General features: G+C 31.8%; 1 protein-coding gene and 1 long non-coding RNA gene across 5 annotated transcripts; one reads left to right on the top strand and one right to left on the bottom strand.

Annotated features, from left to right (window-relative positions):
• Positions 1–822: 822 nt before the first annotated feature.
• On the top strand, positions 823–2,447 carry LOC111241891. Of its 2 annotated transcripts, XR_002668294.1 has the most exons (3): positions 823–1,544; positions 1,737–1,792; positions 2,387–2,447. It is a non-coding gene; the product is annotated as an uncharacterized LOC111241891 (long non-coding RNA). The 2 variants fall into 2 exon arrangements; XR_002668293.1 differs by having other exon boundaries at positions 824–1,792.
• A 1,681-nt stretch (positions 2,448–4,128) lies between these two features.
• On the bottom strand, positions 4,129–14,038 carry LOC106765272. 3 transcript variants are annotated; one of them, XM_014649840.2, is made up of 13 exons: positions 13,938–14,038; positions 13,730–13,845; positions 13,594–13,655; positions 13,367–13,417; positions 13,258–13,284; positions 12,827–12,931; positions 7,170–7,277; positions 6,920–6,991; positions 6,787–6,837; positions 6,122–6,184; positions 5,912–6,036; positions 5,476–5,683; positions 4,129–5,107 (listed from the first exon to the last, which is right to left on the bottom strand). In XM_014649840.2, exons 2-13 carry the CDS (start codon positions 13,818–13,820, stop codon positions 4,391–4,393), a joined length of 1,680 nt encoding a protein of 559 aa, XP_014505326.1. In that variant the 5' UTR covers positions 13,821–13,845; positions 13,938–14,038; the 3' UTR covers positions 4,129–4,390. The 3 variants fall into 3 exon arrangements, with proteins under 3 accessions (XP_014505326.1, XP_014505325.1, XP_014505324.1); XM_014649839.2 differs by having other exon boundaries at positions 13,934–13,986; XM_014649838.2 differs by having other exon boundaries at positions 13,730–13,979.
• Between the last annotated feature and the right edge of the window lie 7,990 nt (positions 14,039–22,028).

The raw sequence follows: 22,028 nt of genomic DNA, 5'->3' as shown, positions 1-22,028 counted from the left end.
TTTTTAATTTTCTCCCTTAATTCCTTCTTTAATTAAAGGAAAAAAGGAACCTGCCATTATACTTCCATGTGTTCATCTGCACCATATTCTTCGTAATTAAAACCATGAATATTCCTACAAGATGGACAACAATAATGCTGCACTTGAATAGTTTTTGACATGATAATTCAGAGCAAGAACCTTTCTCATTGACTTTCTGTCGTTACAAGAAAAGAATCGTTAGATATAACTCATCGTTTTTTGAATATATGCTTAACCATACAGTGACATTAATTGCTGTAAATACTATATATATAATATATATATGTGTGTGTATGTACATGTATATGTTTCTAGCAGCTTTTATCACGTGTAGAATTCATGACTGAACTTTCAAAGATGGAGAAGTTAATCCTAGCTAACAATCTCATCAATGGGAAACACTCACTAACAGGCACTTTTTCGAGGACTAATAATCCTGCAGTAACTAGCTAATTATTATTTAAGAAATAAAGAAGAAAATAAAGGTGTAATTAAAGGATTAATAATGGATAAATAAATAGAAACAAAAGCTTCTGGCAGGATTTGATGAATAAATAGAAAACAGATGATGGAGTAATTAATATTCGTTTTCTGCATAATCAATTCTTGAAGAGACCTGAGCAACATGATTAGAGGTAATTTAGAATGTGAAGATGCCTTTAAGCTAGGGCTTACAAGATAGAAGGTAGCAGCAAGGAATAAAATGAACTTGTGGTTGGGGTTGATGCATAGGGATGTAGAGATCATAAAGTTATTTTTTTTTCTCCTTTTCTAATTTCTTTTTCCATATATAAATTAAAATGTTATAGATCAATGAGAAATGAAGATAAACCCACATTTATTCCGTGCATACGTGATGCAACATTTCCTCTTTCCCTATATATACCCTGCATCCCCCTTCAGTTCTTCACACAAGGGCAATTCAAGTTCGTCATTTGTTCCATGAGAAAGTGAACTTGTGTTGAATGTTTGATAAAAAAAAGGGTGTTGATTGTTAGAGAAACAATTGAATGTTTTTTTCTCTCCCCTTAACCCTCATCCAACCCATTCCAGAAGTATTATGCAGCAATGATACACATCAGATTTCAGTAAATGAATGCAGATTAGGGTAAGGGAGGTGACAGAAGAGAGTGAGCACACATGGTACTTTCTTGGATGATAAGGTTTCATGCTTGAAGCTATGTGTGCTTACTCTCTATCTGTCACCCCATCTCCATCTCTTTCTTTCAATCCTTTATTTTCTTCACTTTCTGTTAATATATATGTATCTGATTTTTGTTTTCACTTTCCCTTCATATGCTATAAGTTACCCTATCCCTTAGGCTTGTGTTGTCATATCATTCAGTAGTATGCTTTATGGGCATCTCATTCCATTTCTCAGGTATGTATTGCTGCTTTCCACATATGGATTATTCTTTTATTAGCATGCAGATTGAAGTGCATCAGTTTCCTCAAGAAAAGTAATTCTATTTCTGCTTTGTCTGAAGTATATGTGTTCGCTTATAGAGAGCCTATTTTCACAGGTACAAGTATCTGAAGCTCTAATTAGTTGATGAATTTTGATCTTGTGTTCTCTCAGTTAGCCTACGTTTAAGAGGTTTATGTTGACTAATCACTGAAAACAGCTTTATGTTTGCATCTGATGACAGTTTAGACATAAGATTCTACTTAAAACCCATCCTAATTTTCGTTTATTTTACTCCTGAGTTTACCAGATTAACTGCTAGGGTTTTGGGGATGCTCGGTTAAGAAGAAAAATTGATCAGCAAAGGTATGGATTTTGTGACGAAAAATGGGATTCTTTGTAGTAATGAACATGGTTTTACAGAAGCATAGATTTAACTGGAATTAAATATTGATTTTGGTTAGGTTTTATCTGGTATGTACTCGTCTCTCTTTTCTTTATTTTAAATTTTGGGATTGAACCCAGAAGTATTTTTAAAGTTGAATTGAAAGTTTTGAACAACAATCTTTCAAAAAGGTGATTTTTTTTTTTGTGTGTTCTCTATGCACATACTCATGGTGGATAGTTTATGCATTTTTAACACGCATAGTACTCTATACCATTCATATCTCTTCGGTATTATCAGTCTTTCAGACTATTATATCGGTTATGTCAGAATCTGACTTTTGTGGAATGTTGATTTTTTTTGTAATGGTTGGAGTAATCAATACCATGGACGTAGTTAATTTCAATACCATGAGTTACTTACTTCAGTTAATCCTATGCCATCGAACTTAATTCTACGTTTCTGTGTTGAAACTAACTAAAGTATATTGATTGTCTACCTATATATTAGATACTTTAGGGTTCTTAGTAATTTAAGGAGTACAGATTTTCATTCAAGTTCTATGCCAATTTCAGGTTCTAAAGGTCTTGTTGATGAAATGGAATGCAGACGGTTGAAATCCTCCAGAAAAAAAAATGATGGGAAATTAAAACAACCATGTTTATTTCCTATATATTTAGGGTTGATAAAAAAAAAGAAAAAAAGAAAGAGCTATGGGAAAAGGGTATGTCTAAATGATAAGTGTCTGCATGTTTGATTTTTACCTAAAATCTGCACAATCATTTAATTGTAATTAATACTCTGATCAAATATACAAGCATCAGTGCATGCTAAAATTGTACAAACTATGCTAATTGCGTATAGGGTTTGCTTTTATATATGTGTATTAAGGGTACGTGAAAGAGCAACAGTTATATTCCTTTTTTCTGCATTGATGTTTGTCTAAATACATTTCATTTCTCTCACAAAAGTAAATTATTATTAACATAATTCCAAGTTAAAACAGAAGTATAAGTAATCTAGCCTTATTATTACATGCATAAACAAAAATTATAACATAAAATAGAGACATAATAAAAATGAAAGTAGTGGAAGATGTATCTATATATAATAAAAAAATTTCTGAGCAATTAGCACCATTAATGGGAGTGTAATTCTTTGATTTGAGCTGCCATTTCTTTCTTTTAAGCATGAATTCTGACCTGAACAATAAACAGTAAGGCTATACATGTACTTCTTTTTGGTTAGTAGATTAATTAGATTATCAATAATAACTATATCTTACACACAATGTTGAGCATATATATTGGAAGTAACCATGTGAGTTTTTAATACTATCAATTGATTATAATACGACATTAATGGCATAATGTGGCCTTCAAACACTATAACTGATTTAGTTAAACACTTTATGATATTAAAACTAACAGATATTTAAATGATGAGTAAAAAATATTAAAATAAGCCAATTTAAATACTTTTAGATTCGCATTTGCTCTTAAGAAGCACAGAGAAAACTGACATACTTATTTTCTTGTCCCTTGCCTACTATTTAAACAAAGAAATTTTCAATAGAACAGTACTGCTCCCCTAATTGTAATGTAAAGGTAACCATATATATATATATATATATATATATATATATATATATATCCAAAGAATATGTGTGCATGCAGCCAGGAATAAGCTGTTCATTGAACATGATACTTTTTAGTCTTTTCATAACAAAAGAAATATTATATGCTTTAATTTAAATAAAAAGTGAATGTGCAAAGTGATGAATTCAATGGGCAGTTGCTTGAGTGGTCCTTGTTTACATTCTGAAAATTCAGCCGTACGAAACGAGGTTTTCATCAGAAATTGTTAGAACTTTAGTAAATATATTCTTATCATGGATGAACAATTGGTCATTTTTTGCTCTGATTTATTCTTTCTAAATTTGAATCCGAACAAGTTCTGCCTGAATTTATCAAGCTCATTCTAAGCTACTCTTAAGTAACAATGTTGCCAATGACATGATAATTTTTACTTGTTTACCAGTGAAAAATCACTGACGCTAGTTATCATAAAAATGAACAATCTCATTGTACATAATCTATAACTGAATTAAAAAGAAAAAAAACTTGTTCAATGTCAGTACATTCGCTCTAAATTCAAAATAGAATGCTTAAAAAATCATTTGATCTTTCAGTTTGTGTTACATGTAGAATCAAGAAGCTTCAACTTGGAATTTAGAACTGTATCATGATTATTGTCGCCAATTTTGCTAATGAAAAATCTTTGCCTAATCTGTAATTAACAATCATGATCACTCACGAAATGTAATCCTTTTGTAATTCCAAGAAAATGATGCAGGGTACATAACCATCATGTGTCCATGTCAATGCCTCCATGTGGGGAGCACAACAAAAAAAATATATATAAAAATTAAGAAAAAGAAAACAGAATTCTCTCACAAAAAATAAAAAACTTGTACAATGAACACAGACGGATTGTCAAGTAATGAATCAACTTTTTACTTGTAATGAAGGGAAGAATCAAGAAACCAATTTGCACTCAAGCTACTGCTAAACTCATTATCAGTCCTTGCAGAAGAGCAAGATGTTCAATGCTGTACTAGGAAGATCATCTTTTAAACCATTTTCAATAAACCAGCTGTCTATAATGCTATGTGACAAATTACTTGAAGTTTCAGCAGGCCACTTGTCAACTAATCTAAACCCAAAATGCGCTGCAGCAGAAAGCAAGGTAGGTTCGTCTACTCGGCGAAAGATGTGGCAAAGAATAAGTGCAGGAACATTACCATCTTCATGGCTTCCACCAGTGGCAATCAGTTCATTGGCAGTCGCAAACAAAGGCAATATGGCTTCAGGAATGTATGTCACATCTGTGCCAATGATGACATCAAACCCTCTATTGCTCACTACTTCCTTTATGCTTTCTATGTGGTCTTTGTTTCCCCACTCCAACCTTTTTGTGGTTAGTTTAGTCAGCAACGATGGCTCAATGTTGGATGCAACATTTTTGGCCAGGAGATCAAGTGCAAAACCATCACCATCGGTTGCAACCACTAGATCAGCATCCCTTGCAGCAATCATTGAGCAGATACCTCCGCTGCCACACCCCAACTCCAACATCCTCTTTCCTGCAACAATGCTGGGATTTTCTGCAAGGACAGAAGCCATCAACCGAGCTGATTCCCACAGCATCAAACCCGTTGACTTGCAGGTATGTTGGTACTCTTTTGAAAGCAAACTGATCTTGAAATTCCAGCCTCTAAGGTTGATCTCAATAATCTAACAGGAAAAACTCAGGTGATGAGAAGTGGAAACACTGATATGTTGAAGAGATGTAGATCTCAATAAAAACATCAGTATAAAAAAAATAAGCCAAAAATGCTTTTGTTGATGACACATATACAACTAATAAATCAAAATTGAGAATAACACTGAAGGAAATTTTAATAAAGAAGTCATGCAAAAATTGCTAAAAGGGTAAAGGAAAAGGCCTTCTCAAATGCCAACAGATATCCAATTTTGTACATCTGGAAGAACTAACCTCAGATGGGATAGTTCAGATACTAAGAAAACGATTCCATGAAATCTGATTAATTTCTGTTAGAACTAAAGGGCCAGTAATGATTTGGCAACGGTGAGAACCTTACCTCGTACTCACTGGAAGGTAAGACTCCAAACATGTCAATTGCCACGCCCTCAGACAAATCAACTGCAGAGTCATTTAAACCACCATTGAAATTATTTTGCTTGATTTCCTTGTCGACATTATCACCATCAAGATTATTGGCCTCAGCTTTTTGGCTTGAAAGCAACTTGGAACTATCTGATACACGAAATACAGCTTGGACCCATCGCCTAAAACAAAAAAACGAAAAGGGAAAACAGAAGTACATTCAATGTGTTTGAATGTGAAGGAAAACAAATTGAACCTTATATCTTTAAAAGTATCATATATGATAGAAAGCATTAGAAGTTCAAGAAAGCATCCTATACGATAGGCTACCTAATGTAAAACACAACTGTTTTAACACAATTAATACCATATAAAAATGACCAAAATGAACATGCCATAAAATATATTACCGATTCATTATCAACTCCCTTGAGCGGTTCTCAACTTGTTTGCAGTATACATGAAGTTTGTCAACATCAAAACCATTTTCTTTGAATAAATTTGTCAAGAACTCATTTGAAAAATAGTAAGCACGCTGTACAGGAAACAAAGTGAATACTACTTCAGAATGAAGAAAGTTGCTAAGTTACAAGTTAAGATGGATCAAGCTGAAAACTTACAGTGCCGTCACCTCTAACATAAAAGTTATCACTGATCTTTTGATCCTTGGTAGAGAACCTTTCCTATAGAACACAAAAATAGAAATAGAAACTGTCAAATAATCAAATAAAAAGAAATTCATCAACCAAAATTTGATAGTCAACAGTTTTCCTTTCCAACACCAGAAATGCTAAAATTGAAATGGTAAGTAGTTTGATGATTCACCATATTTTTGTTAAGGAATACTGGTCTAAGAGTTTTACACTCAATGAGGAAGATGTAGCATAGAATTGCCCCACCTTGTTATAAAAATAAGTAAAACCAAAAACTAAAGAGCTTAATATTTAAATCATTTTAATATTGAAAGTTAAAACGATAATAAGAACTATCTGGATTTTTATTTTCAGATCAGTATCTCTAGTATCACTATGAGTATCAAATTGGTGTAAAAATTTAATAAAAATGGGTACTCTTTGGCTGTTCAGGATGATCTGAATATTCTTGATTCTTTTTTCCATCCAGTTGTTCTAATTTACCAATAAATTTGTGAGACCATTTCGTTGATTCCAATATTTTTATTTACTTGGTCTTTATGAATAATTATCAGAAGAAAATAAATTAGATAATAATTGTGCGCTTTTCAATTTTCTGAGTTAAAAAAAGTAAAGTGCAATAATAAATCCACCTGAGCAAGGTCCCCAGTAGCATAGTCTCGGAACAACACATGTCCATCTGGCTACAATTGGAGAAAAGGTATGACTTTTATCACATGCAAACGAGTTATCTCCAGCAACAATATATAATTAATTCTTTCATACCTTGATAACTTTTCTAAGATTTTGTAAAACTAGAGGCATCTTCTCTGGGGACACTGCAGACAACATAAATATCTGCTTACCATGTCAGCTACATAATTAACTACTAATTGCCAATAATAAGAGTACAAAAACTATATGAAATAAGGCAAGAAAATGAAAGCTTGCAACAAACAAAAGCAAATCTGATCACATAATCAGTTCGATCTATGTTAACTTAAAGATTTAAACTGCCATTCAGAATTTCAGATACCATTGTAACAATATCAACTGAAGATGGAAGAATCTCTTTGCACAGATCATCAGCTGTCAAGTCAGAGACAAAAGCACTAACATGGGATTCCTTGTAGTCTTCGTGTGTCTGAAAAAAAAGAAAACAAGATTGTTCTCACTAGATGTATCTAAATAAAAATTACTACAATTCTTATTTTTATAACAGAATAGATAAGCAATACAAACTCGTTCTTTTAAACCAAAATAAAGAGTGCCTTTTTCCCAAAGAAAGAATTAAGAACTACGAAGGTTTAAAGTTAGCTGATTTGTAGAAGACAACCACGTTGAACACTCTAAAGGGACAAAAGTTGCAAAATTCCACCAACATCCTAATGAATGACCTGTGTAAAAGAGGATGTCAAAATTTATACCAATAATATGGCATTAAACTGCAGATTATGATGATTCCTCGGCATCAGTCTATTTGGAAAAACATGATTTGTATTAAGTTTATTAGATATATTGTGTTTTATGTTAATAAGAAAACATAGACTTTTGATATTATTTGATGTTGGTAGATATTGTTGATATTGTTTTTAACAATATCTTCTTGTTTGGTTGTCATATCTACTTGTATCATTATTCATTATAAATATATTACCCTAAGTGTGTTATAGACACGAGAAATTAACACAATAACTAGTTTTTCTCGATATTCAACATGAGATCTAGAGCTTAGGTTGTTTGGCATTTTTTTGCGTCGCCTCTGCCATTACTGCCACCGCCATCACCAAAGTGTTCTTTCAAACCGACGACCACACGGTTTTGATCGCCTCAACCAAGCAACCTCCACGCCACAGGAATCGCCGCCATCAGAGCAGTCACGCTCCCTCACATGTCGTTCAAAGTCATGTCACTGTCAGCTTTGTTGTTGTGCGTGGCGACACATCACAACCCTTTTCCGACATCGATCACCTGCGCTGGCTTTGCCTCTTCATCCTATTTCTGAATCTGGCCTCGTTGATCCAATCGGACTCCTTTAGTGTTTTAGGGTTTTCTCTCTCTTCTTCCATGGCGTCTTCTAGTATCTCTTCTGCTACCCGTGTGTCTGACCTGTCAGTCTTTACTAACTATATCAATGTCCATTACAAGAAAAAATCGAATTACATACAGCCAAAATCCATACATAAGGCCTAAAATCCGTATATAATACTTGGTTATATACGGATTACATACGGACAAATATCCGTATATAAAACTATCGTAGCTAGGTTATATACAGATATATCCTTATATAACTTATATATCTGTATATAACTTGTATACAAATTTATCCGTCTATAATGGTTTAAGAAGACCTAAATAAATACCCTGCATGTCGCAGTACCCCTGAACATGCAAAATTCATACAAGCAGACCTAGACATTATACTGAACATTCACAATTCATATAAGCAAACCTAGACATTATACATTGACATATAAAAGCAATAAGCTTTTCACATACACTTAATCCACAAAAGAAACATTGTACATGAATACATAAATATTGTTTACATCAATATAAGTGCAAGAGTAAACATTAGGTAAGTTCATAAACTGGTTTTGGTTTTAAATAAGTTCAAGAGTAATGGAAATAAGTTTTATAAAATGCCTAATAATCCATATAATCATCATTTCCATCTTGTGGTTGTTGATCTGGTGGTTGCTGGTCTGGAGGTTGTTGTTCTGGTTGGACATCATTGGGTGCATGATTTTGAACTTGAGGATTTTGGAGGTTGAAAAAGTCTTGTGCAGCTACAGCTGCCAAAGCAGGATGGCGCCAATAAAGCCTTCAAACTTTTGAAGTTGTTGACCATATTATTGTAATTGCAATTTAAGATTAACAATTTCTTCTTAACTTTGTTGCTGAGTAGAAGAAGATGTTTGTGTCTATTGGGTGTAACTATCGACACAGTAATCTTGGGAACTGACATTTCCAATGCCGTATACGTGTCCCTTGTATTTTCCACCAGCAGCCTCTAACCAACATCGATTTCTCAATCTTTCCTCCTCTGTAAGGTCTAGGGGACTACATGCTGAGGCACCAATAGATGCAGTCTCAGATGTTATTTGAGAAAATTTTGCTTGAAATTGTTCCTGTTAAATGAATAAATATTATCATTAAACGTAAGGTTTAAAAATCTTATACATAATACACAATGTATAATGTCATAGAGTTAGTAGAAACTAACATGGGTCTGCCTAGACCTTTCGTCCACATATTCCCCTGTTGATTGACAAATATGTGTCAGCTAAAATATTTCATCAACATGCACTAACCAACCAAACTCCTGTGACTGCAAATTAAGAAAAGGTAAAAGCATTCCGTCACAGGAGCTTAGTGGATCAGTGCATGTTGATGAAATATTTCAGCAGACACATATTCGTCAATCAACAGGGGAATTTGTGGATGAAAGGTCTAGGCGGACCCATGTTAGTTTCTACTAACTCTATCACATTATATATTGTCTATTATGTATGAGGTTTTTAAACCTTACGTTTAATGATAATATTTATTCATTTAACAAGAACAATTTCAAGCAAAATTTTCTCGAATAAGATCTGAGACTGCATCTGTTGATGCCTCAGCATGTAGTCCTCTAGACCCTTCGGAGGAGGAAAGATTGAGAAACCGATGTTGGTTAGAGGCTGCTGGTGGAAAATACAACATATACGACATTGGAAATGTCAATTCCCAAGATGACTGTGTTGATAGTTACATCCAACAGACACACGCATCTTCTTCTGCTCAACAACAAAATTCAGAAGAAATTGTTAACCTTAAATTAAATCACAATTACAACAATATGGTCAACAGCTTCAAAAGTTTGAAGGCTTTATTGGCACCATCCTGCCATTCCTTCCGCCTTCGGCAGCTGCACAAGACTTTTTCAACCTCCAAAATCCTCAAGTTCAAAATCAAGCACCCAATGATGTCCAACTAGAACATCAACCTCCAGACCAGCAACCTCCAGATCAACCACCACAAGATGGAAATGATGATTATGTGGATTATTAGGCATTTTATAAAACTTATTTCCATTACTCTTGAACTTATTAGAACCAGAACCAGTTTATGAACTTACCTAATGTTTACTCTTGCACTTATATTGATGTAAACAATATTTATGTATTCATGTACAATGTTTCTTTTGTGGATTAAGTGTATGTGAAAAGCTTATTGCTTTTATATGTCAATGTGCAATGTATAATGTCTAGGTCTGCTTATATGAATTGTGAATGTTCAGTATAATGTTCAGATCTGCTTGTATGAATTTTGCATGTTCAGGGGTACTACTACATGCAGGATATTTATTTAGCTCTTCTTAAACCATTATATACGAATATATCCGTATATAACCTAGCTACGATAGTTTTATATACGGATTTTTGCGTGTATGTAATCCGTATATAACCAAGTATTATATACGGATTTTGGGCCCTATATACGGATTTTGGTTGTGTGTAATTCGATTTTTTCTTGTAGTGTCTATTTAATTTGTGTCCATCTCTAAATCTATCAGTAATGTCTTAGCCCGTCCTAGTTGTCGTCAGGTCATGCTAGATGAATTATGTGTTCTTCAGAACAATGGAACTTTGGAGCTCGTCCCATTATCATTTAGGAAATTTGTTGTTGGTTACAAGTGGGTTTTTGCTATCAAAGTTGGTCTTCATAGTACTATTGATTACCTCAAAGCTCGTTTTGTAGCCAAAAGCTACACAAATATTTTGATTGGATTATGGAGATACGTTTTCTCCAGTGATAAGGATGGCTTGTGTTCGTTTACTTTTGGCCGTGACTTCTTTTCAACAATAGGCTCTTTATCAACTAGATGTCAAAAATGCTTTCCTCGATGGAGATTTTCAAGAAGAAATTTATATGGAGTAGCCTCCCGGATTTGTTGCTCAAGGGGAGTCTTTTGGATTGGTATGTCATCTTCTCAAATCTTTATATGGCCTAAAATAGTCTCCTAGGGTTAGGTTTGGCAAATGTACCAGCATGATTCAACAATTTGGTATGACTCGAAGTTACGCAGATCATTTAGTCTTTTACCGTCACTCAAGTGCAGGATGTGTCTATTTGATAGTATGTGTTGATGACATTGTTTTTACAGGCAATGACCACCATGACATCTCACAGATGAAACAACACCTTTGTCATCATTTTCAGACCAAAGATCTTGGCAAACTCATATATTTCTTACGTATTGAGGTAGCACAATCTAACTATAGTATTGTTATATCTCAAATGAAGTATGCATTGGATATTTTGGACGAAACTGGATTAATGAATTCAAAACTTGTTGACACACCCATGGATCCTAATACCAAACTCCCACCAAATCAGGGAGACCCTATTTCAGATCCTGAGTGGTATAAAAGATTGGTTGGGAAATTAAATACCTTACAATTACTTGCCTTAACATTTCCTTTGCAATTAGTGTGATGAGTCGATTTTTCAATTCCCCATGTGAAGATTATTGGAATGCAGTCATCCATATATTAAAGTACATTAAAGGATCTCTTGAAAAAGGTTTGTTATATGGTTCCAATAACCATACAAAAGTTGTTTGCTATTTAGGCACTAATTGACCAAGATCTCCTTCTGATAGAAGATCTACCTCGGGGTACTGTGTCTCCATTATTGGTGGTAACTTGATTTCTTGGAAGCCAAGAAACAAAGTATTGTGATAAGATCTAGTGCAGAAGTATAATATAAAGTTATGGCCTCAACCACTTGTGAACATGTTTGACCTAAGCAATTGCTTAAAGAGTTATAATTTAGAGATGTCACTCAAATGACTCTTACATGTGACAATCAGGCGGTTCTTCATGTCAGTTCTAATCTTGTCTTTCATAAAAGGACTAAACACATCGAGATTAACCGTCATTTCATTCGAGAGAAGATTGTATGTAGAGACATTGAGACTGAGTTCGTTAACTCAAATAATTAGTTAACAGATTTCACTAAGTCTTTAAGGGAACCGAGAATTGATTATATTTGTAATAAACTTGATACATATGATTTATATGCACCTACTTGAGAAGAAGCATTAGATATATCGCGTTATGTGTTAATTAGGAAAACAAACTTTTGATACTGTTTGATATTGGTAGATATTGTCGAATACTGTTTTTAACAATATCTTCTATTTACCATATTTATTTTTTGTTGTCATATATACTTGTATCATTACTCATTATAAATATATTACCCTATGTGTGTTTTAGACACAAGGGAAATTAACCTTATACCTAGTTTTTCTCTATATCCAACAAAGTTAATTACAAAAACTTGTGTGAATATACATTTCCCTGCATAATGAACCTGATCTGAAATATTCACACTGACAGATCTGTTAAGAAATTCGAAAAGGGTAAAAGGAGAAGGGAGATCTCCATTATTGGACCACAAGTAAATCATACAAGTGAAGTTGATATCATATATAACCCAAAACTTTAAGACATTACATTATATCACTCAAATTGTCATTTTTACAGCATACGATACTTCTTACTAACACTTGCACAGACTGAATAAAGATGCACACGAGATAAAGACTGAATAAGGAAGCACACAACCAAGTCAAGTCACAGACAAACACAGAAATAGATGATGATTGGACAAAGAGATTACAAAAAGGAGGTTTCTAACCTTAACCAACTCAACAGCTCGTGGTGAGAAATCACATGCATACACAAAAGCATCTGGATATGATGCTATCACAGGAAAGATAGTATTTCCAGCTCCACAGCCAACCTGTTTAGCACACACCATCACTTGTTAAGAAACTTACTAGACCAAGGACCTCATGGAGAGAAAATGAACTGTGTCAATAAATAACCAGTACAAATTTCACATGTGATAAGTAGAAGTGCAGAAAATAAATGCAGGAAGGTTCTATCTGCACGATCACATTATGGTTCACGCAAAACATTAAATCAGAATAACAATCACATTAATCCAATTATAACATTGTGGCATGCGTGTATGCTCAACATTATAATTCCTGAGTAATTTAAACAATAATAAAGGATAAACTAATAAACCACAGAAGCATAAAGAGTATGATCAGGAATATACACCTCCAAAATCACTTTCTTTCCTCCTCCCTGAAAATTAAAAATCACTTAAGCCATTACAACACAATCCAAATTGCATAAATAAAGAAAGATGGTATTTCCTTTCACTCACAGAAAAGTACTCGCCCCATTCCTTATCCAAGTAGTGCCGATCTTTGAAAAACTGAAGAAAGGTATTATTACCAGAGTCAAATTACACAACAAAACTCCATGAAAAAGTTATCCAGTTACATCAAAAGACATCACCAACAAGAGGAAACCATGTATAGTGGATACACCAAGTCAGCAAAAAATTTGCATTAAGAGAGAACATAAACATGAGTACTAAGAAAAACTAACCCTGTCCTTGTGGCGCTTGTAGAAAACATCCCAATACCTCTTGGCCTCTCTTTCATACTTTTCTGCAAAGAAAAACCAAAAATTTAAACTTTATTTTTCATTTGGGTGGAAAAATTTCAAATGGATAGATAATTACCTCTCCAGAAAGGTGAGACCCCAGAATTTGTATTGGGATAAATTTGCAGCCTTTGGGTTTGGGGTGGTGACTTTTGCTCCCCTGAAGCCATTGGAATGCCTACTTTGTGAGGTTTGCTTATACACAAAGAAGCGTTAGAAGAACAAGTGAGATCAAACATCTGTTTCAATGAAACTGGATTTGCGCATACACTTCAAAACCTACCTACCTATTTGCCTTTCTTCAAGCACTTGGTAGCGGAAAATACACTTTCAGGCTTTGGGTTTATACATTTAATTAGATAATCAATTATTTTATTATTGAATTGAGATTTAAGACGTAAGAACCCCAGGGGCCAAGGTGACAATTTTTTTATATATCACATTTACTTATTTTTATTAAAAATTATCTGTGTTACTTGCAGTTGTAATATATATATATATATATATATATATATATATAGTAATATTTAAAATTTATTTATAATAATGTATATTTTAAATTTGACTAAGATATTTTACATTTATAATTATATTTTAAAATTAAAAAGAAAAAAAAAAGTGTCTAAATGTTAAAAGTAGTACACATTTCAATTGTTTAATGTATTATAAATCATTAAGAGTATTGAGCAATTATAAACTGTTTTTTTTATATAATTATTGTTATTAATATTGTTTTTTCAATTATATATAAAGGTATCAAATATGTTATTCATTAATAAATTAAAATATAAATATTGTAATACGTGAGTGTTTTAAATAATGAATTAAATTATTTTAATATAAAAATTTAAAAATATAAATAGAATTTTTATTAATGAGTTTTATTATCTAAAAAAATACATTATTTCATTAAAACTTTTTTTCTAAAAACTCCTTATCTTCTCTTTAAGTTTTTTAATCTTTCGTTCATCTGTCTGACAATATGATACGAGATCTTTAGGTTTATTTGATCAGTTTCTGCAAAAAGTAAATTGATTTTTGTTCTTTTTCTTAATTTGTGTGTTTTTTCGTGAATAACGCTTGATTTTACGAATTTTTATGTGTATACTTTTATGAATAAATCGACTCCTTCATAATTTTTATCTTGTTTAGTCCCAAGTTTAGTGTGCTTTTATGTTTTCTTGTGTTTTAGTTAATATATGTTTGGTTTACCTCTAATATCTTTTTGAGTGTGTGAGATAAGAAAATAGGTACCATTTCTGGTGGAGAAAAACAAATCGAAACTCAAAGAAGCATGATTGGACAAGAAAGAATGACTTTTAGACAAATAATCACTTCAGGGGCTTTAGAATCGCACCCAAGGCTGCAAACATGAAGAAAAGACTCGCCTGTAGGGTTATTTTGCCATGAACCACCCTCAGACAACCAGAAAATCACCATTGGGGGCCAAGTTGACTCGTTGGGCGAGCTAGCTGCTTGTTGGGCGAGTTTGACAACCTAAACCTAAACCTAAAGTATTTGAGTTGTTGGGTGCAAAAATGACTTACCCAACGAGTTACAAGTCAGGGAACATTAGTTTTTAGGCCTCACTGGGCAAAAATGAAGTCGTTGGGCGAGTTTGTCAACTTTGATACATGAAAGTGGGTATTTAATAATGTTTCCATGGGGGTTTTCATAATTCCTCATTCTTACATTAATAGAATCACCAAGGGTGCTTGGGAGATGCTTTTGGAGGATGCTTGGAGTGTTGGAAAGTTTTCCCTCTCCTACTTAGGTTTCCTCCTTCATCCATGGTGGTTTTCCCCCTTTTGGGGTGCAGGAGGAAGATAGGTCACAAATTGGAGGTGTAGATGTGAAAGGGAGACGCAATTGGAGCATGGAGCAATTTCCAAGAACCTTGAGAAGAGGCGTGTATCTCTCTTGGGTTTTAATTTCTTCCTTATCTCTTCAATATGTAAAACCCTAAGTTCTCTACCATGGAGGACTATTCTTATTTATTGAAATTAGATGTAATAAACTGAATCTTATGTATTTTGTGATGTTAATGCATATGTTTTTCCATTTCAAAGTTAATATTTGATTTTTATGCTTAATGTTTGTTGTGGCTTGATCACTCATGACTTGATTTGTGGTTCTTAATGTATTGGAAAATACAACTTGAACTTAAAACTAAAATTGAATACCTAATGAAGCTTGTATCTAGGGATAAAATTGACTCGTTAAGACTCTTGAACTTAATGCATGATTGCTTGTTGAGGATTCAAGGAATTAGAACTCGATGAGTTATCATAGGCTCAAAGTTTTTAGGGATAAGATTTGAGTATGTTAGTAAGTTAATGTTGACTTCATTATGGAATTAAGATGTTTGTGAATGTATGAGACTAAAGTGGATGAACTCTAGCCTTAACAATTTGTAAATAATATATGTTACATTTCCTTGCACACCAACTATTTGATGAAAATACCAAAAAGAGTTTCTTGTGTTTTTAAGAACTTTGTGGTCTTATTGAGTTAGAATGCAAGAGTTGTTAAGTGTTGCACAAGTCCCTTGGAAGAAAACAATATTTATCACTTGCTACGTTGCGACCGAACCACTTGTCGTTGGTTTTGCAGCCAACAAATTTTTGGTGTCGTTACCGGGGACTTGTATTCCAACACGAGACAATTTGAGCATATTTTACTCTTTTAGGCTATGTTGTGTGTTTTCAGTTTTTGTGGTTTCTTGTGTGTAGTTTGTCACCCACTACAAAAAAGAAACAAAACACGTATATGTAATACAAGTACCTTTTGTTGGTCATATAGATAAATGTGCATGACCGATAAACTTCATTACCCCCGAGGTCTTTTATCAATAACTCCAAAAACCACATCCATGTTTCTTTGTTTTCCACCCACATACGCTAGTGGTAACATATGGTCATCAGGATCCCTCCTAACAATAGTTAGCAACTCTCCCTTAAACTATCCTTTCAAAAAACACTCATCTAAACCGATAATAGGCCTACAACACATAAAATTATCCTTACAAGCTTTCAAACAAACATAAAATCTCTTGTCTCACTGTTATCACTATATATTTTAACCTTCATTGTTGAATTTGGGTTACACCTCAACAACTCATGTGCTTAGTTGTAAATTATTCTGAAATGTTCTTTAAAGGAACTTTCAACTTGGCATGATGCCATCATCCTTCCCTTGCGTGCTTTAGAAATTGTGACATTGGTATTCCATTTCCTTAAAGCTTTTGAACGTATTCCATTCACCCTCAGATTTGGATTTTCTTGTAACGACCTATCCAACTTCTCACTCAACCACTCAGTGTTCATCGTTTTAATTTTGAATTGTTTGTTGCAAGTATGGGTATCAACAATTTTCCTCAATTGCCAAGTTTTGCATGAAAGCAAAAATGCATAGTACATTATCCATGGACACCTACATTGGGCACCCACACATTTCACTCTCACCCTAAGTTTATCATTCTTAACAAACTTCAAATTCCTCCCCCGTGCACTGCATAACTTCGAATAGCTTCCTTGAAGTCATGTTTATCCGTGAAGATTGTTCCAACTTCCCATTTATACTCTTCCATTGATTTTTTATTTTCAAATGTACGAAAGGGACCACAACTTTGTCTTTCATCACTTTTAGTGTCTTTTGGACTTACCAAAAATTCATACTCTCATTCATCATCAGATAACCCCCTAACATGTGCTTTTGTTTGGGTATCACTCTCTTCAACCCTGTATTCTTCATCACTCTCTTATGCGTTTACATTAACTTCAACCTCCACAAAACCTTCTAAATTGTTATGTACACCAATATTAATATCAATATCTACATCAATATCTACTAGTCCTTCACCCAATACTCATTCATCCAATACTCCTTCATCCACTCTGTCTGCCACCTCCATTTTCTCATCCTCACTTGGCACTTCCACTTCATTCACACTCTACACCTGCACATCATCTTCTCCCTACATTTCAACCTCTCTCTACACTTATAACTCAGGCTTACTTTACACCTCCACTTCAGGCTCACCATAAACCTCCACTTCAACAGCGTCCTTAACTTTTAATTCTTCTCGACCCTCATTTTATACTACATCATCGCCTACAACTTCCAATTCAACCTTAGCCTTAACATTACCTTCATCACCACCCTTATACTCCACTTAAATATATGTCGAATCACTAACACGACTACCCTTTCCACTTTCTAAAGGTGTTTGACACACATGAACAACTTCATTCAATTGATTTTCTATAACCTCTGGCTCATCCATGTTGTAAACCACAAACAAGTGAACTTGTCAATTATATTTTTCCATATTTATCATATTCATTACACCTCTATCATCATACAACTTATGTAATATAGTTTCAATACAATAAAACAACTCATTTACTTCAACATAACCTACATCCTTAAGGGCACCTACCACTTTGAAATAACTCATTTGTCGGGGTCAATGTTCCAATGAGTAAATTCCCCACCAATATATTTAAATGGAACCTCATTTACTAAGGTACCACCATGGTGGACTACAACTTCAAACATATCGTCACACATCCCAAATTCAACCTTGCAAATGGAAACCAACAAAAGACCACTAGAAAAGCTTAAAGTAAAAGCTAGAATATGAATCCTAACACCAAAAATTGACAAGGGACCACTACAAAACAATTACAACATTTTAAACACCAAACCCATACACACTCACACCAAAAATAACATTTTACACATTTCTCTAAATCATAACTACACGAAATTTAAAACAAACAAAATTCAATTCAACACAACAAAAACCTAATACCTCAATACACAAATGCAACCTCAGATTAAGAACACATGCTTGACCTAGGCTCCTCCACTTCCAATTTCAATGAACAAGCAACCTAAATTGAATGCGAATGTGATCTAGCTTTTGTACCTCCCCTTCAACAACAAAGTCAAATGCCTTTCACCACAAAAATCACTTTGAAATACCACATATCCATGTTAGCCCTTGTTTAAGTTGTCACGTATGTGAAAAAGTTACACCTCATTCACTCATGACTCACATAGACAGTATATCATCAATGATTTAGACACCATCATAGAAAATGATCAAATTGAATAAAAATTACAAAAATTAAAACCACTCAAAATCAATAACCGCTTTAAACAAAACTAAAAAAATATATAATTTTTTTAACACAATAAAACTATTTTTCTTTTTATAGAATGTAAGTTAAGATTTTTTTTTTATCACATTGATAAAAGAAAAAAAAAATCTAATTAATATTATTGAGATATGTCAACGGTAAAGCTATTTTTAATTATTTTTTTTACCGATAGCAATGAAACATTTTTTATGGAGGCTAATAATATCTTTTTACATGAATTTGATAGTAATTAATTTTTATCATGTTTGTAAAAAATATATTTCAATTTACGTTACAAGAATTATTTAATAATAGTACCTTATAAAAACATAACAAGTTAAATTCAATAAACTTAAAATATCTCATCTAAATATTTTAAATCAATTAATTCATTTTAAAAATTAAACATTTTGATATTTAAACAATTCAGATATAAAAAATTATAAATTATAAATTTTGATATTAATATATTTGATTCTTGAAAATTATAAATTCATTGTAAAAAATATTTGTTTTTATTTTATAACACTCTAAATTAAAAGCTTATGTCCAAAGGTCACTTAAAGTTTCTGTTTGAGTGGGGAATATATATAATATATATATATATATATATATATATATATATATATATATATATATATATATATATATATATATATATATATATATATATATATATANTATATATATATATATATATATATATATATATATATATATATATGGGGTTTGCTAACTTGCATACACCTATTTTTCAGTACATTTTAGTAATGTGTGCCGTATTTTAATAAACAAAAATACCTTAATATATCATGGATTTTAAGTTTTAAAGTTAAAAGTATTTTAATAATTTTCATTTTTAAAACTAAAAAAGAAACTCCTAAACCTTTGTTCATCTCCCTCGTTCCTCTCAATCATTTCTCTTTCATATTTTTCACTCCAACATTTTCTCTATCATCGCTACTGTAGCCCCAACTTTCTCTATCATCGCTATTGTAGCCCCAACTGAAAAAATCAGAAATACTCACTGGTAAACAATTTCTTACAAAAAAAAAAATGATTTTATAATGAATTTTCATTTCATAATTTTTGTCTTGTCTAATTTTATCTAATTTTCACAAGCATGATGACATCCAAAGGAATTGGTAATTAGTCTGGAAAAAAATCAGAAACACTCACGGTTAAACAAATTCTTATAAAAAATGATTTTATAATGAATTCTCATTTTATAATTTTTGTCTTATCTAATTTTATCTAATTTTCACAAGCATAATGACATTTGAAGGAATTGGTAATTAGCCTGAAAGTTTTTTTAGAGATGATGATTCAACATCCGCAGATGATGAAATTAGAGAGGTTAGTGAAGATGATCAAATTAAAGAGATTTTGAATGAACCTTTTCTTGAAGGCAAATATGCTAATGACTCAACTCTCCACAAAAGCAAATTGTTTAAAAGCGAGTCTTTTTTCAGTTGGGACTAGCGTAGGGATGATAGGGAAAATGTTGGAGTGAGAGAGATGAAAGAGAAAGGATTGAGAGGAATGAGGGAGGTGAGCAAGGGCTTTCGGGGATTCTTTTTAGTTTTGAGAATGAAAATTATTAAAATATTTTTAACTTTAAAACTTAAAATCTATGATATATTAGGGTATTTTTGTCTACTAAAACTCGGTACACATTGCTAAAATCTACCAACTAAAAAACATGTGTACGCAAGTTAGCAAACCCATATATATATATATATATATATATTAAAAAAACTAAGAAAAAATAAATTATTTGTTTCCATAATTATTTTATATATTTATATATATTGGATAATTTTTTGTATAAATATTTTTAACAACTAAGAAAAAAAATAAAACAATTGTTTCCAAAAATAGTTTATGCATAAATTTAATTTGTAATTTTTTTTATAATATAAACTTTTTATATTTTATTCTCTTATTTATATATAAATTGATTTTACCATAAGAAACTATTTTATATTTCTTCTTATTTTTTTTTTCAAAAATTATTTATTAAAAATGTATCTAAACATACACGCATTAATCGAAAACTTATTAAAGATGCACTAGTCACCATTTCTAATTACTTTGTGACTTATTCAGTAGTTGTTAATTATCACATGTTTTACTTGAAAGTGAAGAATAAACTCACAATAGTCTTTCACTATATGTAATACAGAAACAAACTTAATAAATTTATTGCGAAATAAAAAACTTAATAAATTTCAATTTTGCCGCATCTAGCGTACCATGTTAGCAAGGGAATGGAATTTTTGTTACAAAAAATGAGTCAAACTTTGACAGAAATAATGATTTAATAATAAGTTGGCATCAAATAATTTAGAAAGAAGCATGTAAAGAAAATATTGAAAATGAAGAAAAAGGAAAGTTCAACAAACAAAGACCATTGACCTTTCACTTTGAATTTCCTTTCCAATAAGCTTTGCTCATAAAGTGCAATCTAATATTTTCCTTTCACATTTATTTTCTAAACTTAACTTCAACATTTTATTTAATTATTATACTACTCTAAACATTCTCTTTTTTTTTTATCTCATTTTATCTAAATATCATGTAGGAAATTTTATCCATATCAAATTATTTTCATTTATAACATTTACAATAATTTAATTTAAGAACTTCTTTACCATAACTATATTTTCTCTTGTCTTTAATATAAATAACATAACTACATATACCAAGTTAATTAATTATTAAACTTTTTACATACTAAAAAACAAATGTTTTTTAACAACTTTTTTTATACATTTTTTTTACAATAGTAATATTTGATAATTAATCCGTTTCAAATATACGAATTAATAAAATAGTAATATATATATAAAAAATTGTTAAAATGTCTGTTAACATACTCCTTATATTATTTAATGTCTTCTTAAGCTTATATGTCAAAGTAAAAAACATTATTATGTTATAAAAACTACTAATTTATTTTTATATAAAAATTTAAAACAAATAAATTTCAATAAATATATTAAGTCTTTAAATTATGTTAATATTTTTTTAACATTACATTAATTAAAAATAAAATGAATTTATAATATATGATTAAATAGAAATCTTATTTATAAATTAATTTAGTGGAATTAAATTACACTAATAATTTGTTTATTTTTATAAAAACACTTAAAAGATGTTACTAGTTTACACGGTGAAGGTTATAACTATGCACAGTGGGGATAGTGTATTTTCCCAAGAAGACAC

The sequence above is a fragment of the Vigna radiata genome, chromosome 6 (assembly GCF_000741045.1).
Source record: "Vigna radiata var. radiata cultivar VC1973A chromosome 6, Vradiata_ver6, whole genome shotgun sequence".
Lineage (NCBI taxonomy): Eukaryota > Viridiplantae > Streptophyta > Magnoliopsida > Fabales > Fabaceae > Vigna > Vigna radiata.
This window is presented reverse-complemented; position numbering and strand designations above follow the sequence as displayed.